The sequence below is a fragment of the Nilaparvata lugens genome, chromosome 2, assembly GCF_014356525.2.
Source record: "Nilaparvata lugens isolate BPH chromosome 2, ASM1435652v1, whole genome shotgun sequence".
NCBI classification, from domain to species: Eukaryota; Metazoa; Arthropoda; class Insecta; order Hemiptera; family Delphacidae; genus Nilaparvata; species Nilaparvata lugens.
Window position 1 is genome coordinate 78,726,713 of NC_052505.1, and position 10,107 is coordinate 78,736,819.

General features: G+C 33.4%; 1 protein-coding gene across 1 annotated transcript; it reads left to right on the top strand.

Moving 5' to 3' along the window:
- Positions 1–643: 643 nt before the first annotated feature.
- LOC120349992 lies at positions 644–7,819 on the top strand. Its single transcript, XM_039421830.1, has 6 exons — positions 644–919; positions 2,708–3,481; positions 4,867–4,966; positions 5,743–5,844; positions 6,726–6,881; positions 7,677–7,819. The coding sequence occupies exons 2-6, from the start codon at positions 2,715–2,717 to the stop codon at positions 7,728–7,730; spliced, it is 1,179 nt and encodes a 392-aa protein (XP_039277764.1). The 5' UTR covers positions 644–919; positions 2,708–2,714; the 3' UTR covers positions 7,731–7,819.
- Positions 7,820–10,107: the final 2,288 nt, after the last annotated feature.

Below are 10,107 nucleotides of genomic sequence, written 5' to 3' on the forward strand. Positions count from 1 at the left end.
TAGACAAAATTTGGGTGTCATCAGACACCCAAATTTAAATAATGCCAAATTGTCACCCATGACAATTTTACAATAATAAATGATTAATTCCACGAGAACCAATCAGCGAAGCCGTCTTTTCAAAAACGACTTTTCTGATTGGTTCTCGTGGAATTAATCACGGTTAAAATTTTACTGGCTTTTGCGCAACCGGGCCAAAGTGTTATACAATAATTCCTATGCTGATTTTTGAAAAGATTTATACTCACGATAACGTGTAGGCCTACTACTCACTTTTTAGATGAGTGGATGTGCTGAAGATTATGAATACAAGTAATATGTCGATATATCAATACCAAAGACAAGTACCGTTTTCTCGTCGACTGATTTATTTGATTGCACTCCTGTTCTCAGAATTGATAGCTCTGGATATTCGAAGACGATCAAGAATTGTCTGAAAAATAATAATTGAGGGTTGATTAAAAACAAAAGATTTTATTTTTGCTATACCAAATAAGGACATCATACCCACATCTTCAGATATCCAGATTTAATGACAGTGCTGAAAATACACCTTGTACTAGACGACAACAGCAAAACAAATCTAACTCTCAGGTGGTGTGCAAATGACAGCTATTTGCATTATAATTACTACTTGTGCTTTTCGAGTGGTCAGGACTTTGATTTTGCCAAATAATTGTCGATAATAACAGTTATTATAATGTCGATGACATGGTTTACAAGTGATGATATTCTATTCTTGTGAAAGCTGTACTTACCAACTTGTAGACTGTCATTGCTGCGCAACCCAGTGGTCCGATAACATCTAGGCCTACATTATTTCTCCAAAATCTGAAACTATCTGGACAGTTAATTTTTTTTTGGACAAATCACTATCTGAAATCTTCCATCGATAGTACAGTACTCATCTTTATCAAAGGTATGTTTGTGAGAAAGTCAATAAATGTTGATGCTTATTGGATGTATTCTTAAACGAAAATCCAAATTTTAATGCTATAAACCACCCCGAAGACTTCTGCTACTGCAAATATTGACAACAGGGTAAACAGCTAAAAGGAAATTCGATGAGAGCTGCTATCCAAAATTATGTAACTTTAATAGCATTTAACTTTGGAATTTCGTTTAAGAATAATATTTTTTTCATAAGTATTGGAATAAATGCAATTTTTCATTAACTTCCATCTGCATATTGAATATTATTGTAATTAGGTTTACCCATTCATGAGTTGACATGTGAATTTGATCAAACTCCAACTACTGAGGATTACAAAAAATAAACAGTCCTTATACTTGTTTTACATTATCTTTTTTCTTTAGGGCTACTTTTAATATAAATAAAAATATAAATCTCAGTACCCTTTTAAATTATTTTGTCACATGTTAGTGTCCGAAACATGTTGTCACAGAATAATTTAAAAGGGTACAGAGATTTATATTTTACATTATTTTGTTATGGTCATAAGGAGCTAAATAATTATTCGTTGATCAGACTAAGGGTGTGATCATATTGCAAGAGCATGTCGAATCGAGCAGTACCGAAAAACAAAATTGGAAAAGTGTCATTGAGACACGTTCTGTCTTGCATGTAGCTGCTCAAACTGAACGCAAACAGCAAGTGCAAGCGTTCAGTGTGAGTGTTCCCATTGCTTTTTCCAGAGTTTGTTTCTCTACTGCACGCTTGGTCTTGCATAACCAAGCTTGCACTTGCACATATACGCATTTAATGTGACCACACCCTAAGAAGTTGGTTAATTAGAGTATTTGCAAATTAGCATTATTAAAATTAACATCTTCCAGTTCCATTTGTAAAAAGCATGACCTTAAAGCCCCAGAATAGTTTCTCGTAGAAACGATAATAGCAGGGAAAATTGATCAACTTCTGGGTAGACCATCATAAAAGGATGCAGTGATTTCATGAATCATTGAAGATGCAATTTTTGTCTATGTTATATGCGTTTGATTTCTACTGGGTTGATGATGAAGTGATGATTATAATAATTCAAGTTGAGTTATTATTCTATTGAGATTCAACTTCTCAAATCAACCTCAAATCTGACTGCTATGTCGTAATTTAATATGTATTCAAAAGTGCTCAAATTAAGGTTGAACACTAGAAAATCTCACTTCAAGTGTACATCTAGACCCATATCCTAAAAGTTAGTATTAACAATGTGACAGAGTAAATTAATAGAGTGACTTTATTTTATTCATTTATTCTTATGGCTTTTATCGGCGGAGAGATCCTTTTGGATGTTCTGCCTTGCCGTATTACCCAATGTCATTTCCTATTTACGCTCAAGTCTGAGTGATGAATTTTACATAGGGTGAATGCTTGGATGAAAATGTTACCTGTTTGAATAGGCTACTGTACAGATTGATATGTTCTACCAGAGACTAATAATCTAGGTATCTTTAATATAACGGTATCTCCACTCTATGATTGTACATATTTATTACATGAATGTTGTTAGTTATCCATCTTGTTTTCACTAATATTATTACTATTGTATTTTAATATAACTTTAAAGTGAAAAAACACTCACATTCTTTGGTGTGGCGACGACCGTTTCGGTAAGTTTCTGTTTGGCTTGAGAATGTGCACAACTCCAGCATGAACGGTCGTCGCCACTCCAAAGAATGTGAGTGTTTTTTCACTTTAAAATACGATAATAATGAATAGTTTGAAAAGGAGTTATAAATGTTGCAGAAAACTAATGGACGAGCCATTGACTGGAGCTAGCTTGGTGTCTTGCTTCGGTGAACCACGTATAACAGGCTGGAAAGGAGTCATATTCTTCGTATTGACCATTGTAGTCAGTGTGGATCTGGGCTTTTGCTTGACTTACGAATGGAGCGAGTTCATGAAGCGCCTACTGACAATGAAAGAAATAGCGCTGGTCATTTTCTGCATAGGCGGTTACTTTTCACATCTTAATATGACAAACGTGGAAAATGATTACATATTCAAGTATCTGAAGTACGTCGATGAGCCTCACCATTCTCCGAAGAAGCGAAAAATCATCAACGAAATGAACGAGTTCATAAAATGGCTGAATGAGTTCTCTCGCCGCGCGTTCCGGGTTCTGTTTGTGTTCGCGGCAGGCCTTCCTCTGGCGCACATCACAGTGATACTGGCCAAGGCGAAGCTCTCCGGCAGGCAACTGGGGGCGAATGTGCCCTCTGTGCTGCACATCTATGTTCCCCTCAGTCTGAGAACGACTGTCGGTTACTTTGTGGTCAACTTGGCCACCTCCATCTGGTACGCGATGTCTCTCTACATTTGGAACATTGTTTTCAAACTGTTTGTGATCGGCCTTGGCTGTCTGTGCACTGAAATGGAGCTACTATTTGAGTCGGTCAATGAGCTCGATCAGATTCCGTCAGCCGAACAGAACACACCTTCCAGCATCATGCATACTAGTGAAGTCCTTCTCAAAAACAAGTTCAATAGTATTATCGAGCATTATCAAGATATAATCAAGTGAGTTGTGAATTATTACGTACCAAGTTTTGATTTTAAAGAAACATTTGATTTTGAACTATTTAATGACCAACTTAATCCATAATTTGATTGTGACAGTAATTAATTACTGTATAATAATTATTTCAAATATGCAATTAAAGCTATATCAAATAGAACTGAGGACTTCCGCTACTGCAAATATTGACCGAAGAACTTGATAGCAGAAATAAATTTGAATACTGAAAATGTCCAGAAATTGCGCCCAGACTATATTTGAAGTAATATTATTATACAGTAGTAATATTCCAGCAGTTTGTTAACTGCAATTTCTAATAAAATATTCAATCAACGATAATTAATATATTGAAATGATGGAATTATATTTAATACAGTATGGAGATGCTCTATCAATTTGTTTTGTTACGGTTGAGAAGTATAGCTTTTATTATATGTTGTTAATTTCTGCAAAATTTGTTGTGCTTGGACTCCTCAGATAACTGAAAATAGAAACCATAGAGAAAAGAAAGCATTAGCTTAGCTATAGCATAGCTTGTGCTATCTATTATCTATAAAGAAACTTACAACTGATGGTAAACTGAGTTACTGATATCAGAAAACATACCGGTATAGTTGTATAGCTTTTTCTAGAATTAAATGAAAACTACTTGATTTGGTCAAAACCACTAGTTTTCTCGAACTGTTCTTATAAATCAGTGCTTTTGACAATATCAAGTAGTTTTCATTTGAAATGGATGGTATTTACCACAACATCACCTTCACAGAAACTGAATGTTATTGGAATCTCTTATCTATACAGATGACTTTGCTGACTATGCTTGCTGACCTTTCAGATTGAGAATCATAATAATGGTGCCTTTATAGTTAGGTGATTTTGAGGTACTCGTATATGAAGAAAAATACTTTGAATTAATTTTTTCAATAAAGTGATAGAGCCTGGATTAAAGTAGGAAAAGCCAAGATTACGAGATTTTAAAAACAGATCAAGAGATTGCTGACTTTGACTGATAGATCTGTTTTTAAAATCTCGTAATCTTGGCTTTTTCCTACTTTAATCCAGGCTCTATCACTTTATTGAAAAAAATTAATTCAAAGTATTTTTCTTCATATACCTAAAAATCACTTAATTATAAAGGCACCATTATTATGATTCTCAATCTGAAAGGTCAGCAAGCATATGAGATGCTAATTATACAAATTGCATAGATAAGTAGGCTATGTTACATCATCATGGAAGACTTTTTACTGTTGTAATTTATGTTTAACTTATGTAATTTATGTCCGGCTGTAACATCACTCAAACCATTAAATTGTTTATATTCAAAAAATATAAGCATTACAATGTTATATTATATGATTACAAAGATTACAAATGTTTTTCACAGGTCAATGAAGCTGATGAACAAGATGTTTCAGCTCACGATGTTTCTATTTTTGAACGTGTACTGCTTGCAACTTTGCTTGTACTTAGTTTTTGTCATGAAAGTAAGTCACGTTATGAATTCTAATAAATTACCAAAATATATTCATATTATCTATTTGTTTTTCGAACGATATATCCTTTGATTAATTCCATGCAAATGCATTTGATTTCTTCAGAAAAGAGTGGATAATTTTGCATTTACTTATTAGGTCTAATTTAAATATATCACATATAAATGTGTTCATGTGAAATATTTCTAGCAAACAATTAAATCTTTAAAGATTAAACTCTATTTGATATCATATTACTATCATGAATATACATGCTTGATCAGAGATAAAACTTTGTTGGAGTGGGTAAGGTGGTCAGAACCTCAGTACACAGTACCATAGAGAAATGGTTGCTTATACCATGGGATATCTTCTTATGCTATATTTTTTCTTTTGTTATTACGTACTGAAAACATGATGAGAACAATAAATATTATGATGCATTAGTTCTAGCTTTCATCACCTAAAACGCCAGTGTTTCTACTTGGGAAAATAAATACTAATCAAGTTATGATAATGTTCAATAGACCTCTTGGTACTACTATAGATTTGAAAAATAAAAATTGGAGAAGAATACCTTATAAAAATGATATCTTTTTCATTAAAAAATTTTCAATAGGAACATAATTGTGATGAAAAATAATGATTTCAAATCCGTACAGGATCATAATGAATTGGGAAGCAACTAAGTTATGTCTTCTAAATCTGAATCTGCCTTATAAAAATGCTAATCTATAGAATCGATTAAATTTTGGTGTTTGCTAAATTTCTTGACATTTATTTTTCAGTTGAAAGATATCGTTTTCCGAATAAAATTTGCGATACTTTATGCTTTTGCATTGTATCTGCAATACCAGTACGCTTCTTGTTCTCAAAGGATTAAAGATCGGGTTGGTATTTTATAATCTTCTATTCTTCACCAGCAAAATCATACTATTTATCATTGTAACCCATGCTCAATGCTTATTCTGACAATATGTAATATGAAATACATTAATTACAATAAAAGGCAAAAATATGTAATCTATAATATAAAGTAGCCTATTGCTAAGTTCAACATAGTGTTACCATTTATTTTTCTAGAGAGAGCTTCGATCTTCATCAAAATACGGAGCCCATTCTATCAATACAGAATATCAGTGATTCAGGAATGTTCCCTTATTTTTGGACATCTCCAGAGATTATTAAATTAGACAGTTGCTTTTGTTTGAATCAGATAAAATTCACCAATAGAAATTTATTTTTATTTAATATGATACTTCATACAACAAATTTCACTTTCAAAATAATTTCTTCATAAATTTGATAAATGAATATACGAGTTAAAATTCTTTCTTGATAGAATATCTCCAAGAATTGATGGTATCCTTTGCTGTAATTTGACTGAATGTTTTATTATCAAAATATAAATTTTCATTCACAAACTTTTCTTAATGTTAATTTACTATAAGATGCTCCAAGATATAGGTAGTTCTTTAATGATATTAAATAAATTCGCCTATTATCTTAATAACTGCCCACAAAAGCTTGTGCTTATCAGTAAGCTCTAGACTACTAGACTGTTCGACAATATTATTAAACATGTATATGTAATATTGTAATAACTTATTTTATTAGGGCTACTTGATTTCTTAGTTGAATAATAATAATAATACTTTTTTTGTTTTATGTAAAAAGTTTTTAAAAACAAAAGGGTACTATGGAATTATTTTTTCAGTAATATTGTACATTCATGCTGCTATGCACTCCGCTAATATTGATCATATTACAGGGAGAGACATTTGGAGAAACATTGTATGAATGCTGTTGGGTGGATAAGCCGCAATGGATGAAGAAAATGCTTTTGATAATGAAGTGCATGGCTGATCAACCGTTGGTTATGAAGCCTTATGGCTTGTATGTCGTCGACCGCGTATTTATGGCTAATGTCAGTACAGTACCAAAGTATTTTATGAATTATTCTCCTATACTGTTATTTAACAGATCGTTTCCGTTATTTTGTTCTCTCTTGTAAGCTTGTAGGTTTTATTATTATTTTTGAATAACAGCCTTCGGAGTAGAATATGTTTGAGTAATATTGAAAAGGATATATCTGTCCAAGAATAAAAATATTGGTGTAATTTCTCAGCTCTCATGATGGAAACTTATTCCTGTGTAATATCTGATTACATGTTGAAGGATAATGAAGGTTCTCTTGAACATAAGAAATAACACATCCGATCATTCAAAAATAGTAGACCATCATGGTAGTACATAATGATAGCCTTATATTATTAGAATGACCTTATGGCCTTATATTATTGGTATTTTAAAAGAAAATTATGTACGATATAGAACTCTAAATAATCATTATAACATGCTGACAATAACTTAGCTCACTGAACACGATTTTATGCAGAGTTAGAACAATGCTGATTGTGTGATATTATACCTGTGATAATTTCTTTTGCAGAAACTGACTTGAATTTTTCTCAAGCATAACTGTCTGCAGATTCACTTAATAAATTAAAGAATACTTTTCCCTTGTGTCAATCTTCTTAATTTCTTATAACTGAGTTGATAGAGATTCATCATTAGATCTGACAAATCAGTTTCTCTTTTTTGGATTAAGATCTCATTGCACCAGTTGCATTGATTTTATTGAGGTCCGATCACTTCTTACAAGAAAATATTCCATCAAGTTTACAGGAATTTCACACAAGGTATTCATTGTTTGTTTCAGATATTCAAAGCAACATACACTTACTTGAACGTTATCAACGAATTCATAAAATAATCTCAGTCATCAGAAATGTCACAAATTCTGACAAAACGAAATCTATGGAATATCTTTAATACATTTTGTAAATACAGGATTGAATATAACAATGTTGGTTTATTCATACCTTGGCAAAATTAGGTTTGTATCGATAGATAAAATCTTGTTATTGTTCTAGATAATTTACGCAGATAGCGACACAACAGCCTTCTTTCAGATCATACTTTATCAACGTGAGAAGTATATGAAATGATCAAGCCAAATTAAGGGCAAATATCATATCAATAGAAAAAGAGGTCAATTGAAAACAAAATCGTTATGGAAATTGTGTAATGACTTTCCTGAAAAAGAGCCTAGAGTTTGAGATACCTAGGATAGAGATACCTCAGCAGTGTTACGGGTTGCCTAACTTTACCATCTTCACTTGATACACCATTCCCATTATTGTCATATTATAGACTTTTTATGCTAAAAATAATCTTTATTTAATCCTTGACCAATATAGAAGGCTTAACCAATGGGTTTTACCTTCACAAACAATATTCTTATCAATTTATGTCAAAATAGAATAGCTTATTAGTCTTTAACTAGGTGCTATAAAAATCAAGAAAAAAAAAAATTATAGACTACCATTTAGAATTCTCCATGCATTTTTTGATTTTAGATTGTATCAGTTTGAATTTGACTTCAAGTATAAGCTCTCAAAAACCAAAATTTAAAAATTACAATTCTTTCATTTAATTTCTGAAGTGGCATATTGTGTTAGTTACATACTCAAAACATACCAACTTCTACAGGCTTCTACCATAGAGAAAAGATAGCGTGAGTATACTACTTGTATCAGTGTTGTCTCTGCTTTTACCCAGTCAACTGATCAATGACTGGAGATCTCCGTATGAATAATCGGCTTCTGCGCCATTTATGGAAACCGATTTGAATCGGCCCGTACGGTACTGTATGTGATACAGTTTTTATCTGTTTAGAATGAACAAATTCCGTGATGTATGACCGTTGAAGCTACTTCCACTTTAATGCCATTTGTGGTTAAAAGTCACTGTATCACACAAAAACAGTGACCAGATGATAGGTCAACAACTATGAATAAAGTAAAAAGTAAATTCGTATGGCTTTTGTTGGTGGGGGAGTCCCTTGCGGGAAGGTCCCACCGCCTGAATATATAATTTGAGCCGTCAATGGGCCTTACGACTGTCATACTTCAGCCGGGACCTACAGTTTAATGTGCCCATCCGAAATTACGGGAGTGATCTGCTTAAAAAACTTTTGGTTGTGAGAGGGTTTGAACCCGGGATCTCTCGTTATCAGCGTGTACTGTGGAGGTTTTCGCCAGACCGAGAGTTATGAACTTAATTGTGTTTATGCTGCTACGCAAGCACTCTATTCAATAGACCACGGATCACTCCAGAAATATGAATTATGCGAAAATGTTGGAAAATTATCTGCATTATTCCAAATTTCCCAGGCCAGTGAAACATGTGCAGGATAATCCTGGTTTTAAGCTGACATGGAATGTTCAATTAACGGGAAAAAAACTATGAATAATAAAATTGGAAAACCGCTTTCCCATTATTTTCTCTCATTGAAGGTGTGAATAGGAACGATGAAACCTTCACGAAAACAGCATCATCTGAGACACTCATATTCAAACTGTAGTCTCTTTGAATTTCATATTTGGAGGCTGCAAGGTTCGTGACTGAAGGGACTCCTGCAGTGAATGAGTGGCTGCTAGTCTGTGGCTTATCTGGCATCTGCAAGGAACAGGTGGTTGCAAGTTGCTCTCTCTCTCTCTCACTCTATCTCTCTCTCTCTCTCTCTCTCAAGTCCCGCCTCATTCATTCTCTGTCCCCTTCATCTCAACGGCGTTAATTAATGGCACCATAAGGAACGACCGGAGGAACCAGTACCCTTAGGTTAAGATACACTTATATTTCAGCTTTATCTTGGTGCTGCCTTGCTTTAGGATGGTCATCATTGAAGATTGAATGCTCTTAATTAAGTGCCGATACAATCTGCAACGATGTTGACTGAAGCCCCCCTCTCCTCTCTATTATATGCCGGTCTCCACTACGCCTACATTCTACCGACCCCACGACAAACAAACATCTTATCCTCATTCTCCATTAAAACGTCTCCTTTGCCTCATAAGACCCTTCTCAAGTAGTAGCTACTTCTTAGTAGATTTTTCTAAATCGTATCACTCTTTTAAAGCATAACACTGGTTCTATTGATTTATTCAAACCCAACAAGTGCAACATTCCTCTAGCTCTATTGATTTATTATTCTACAGATGGAATTAAATAGAGAATGCATTTAATCAAATGCTAATTAATATATAATTATTATTTAACGAAAATCCCAAATAAATGCTGCAAATCAC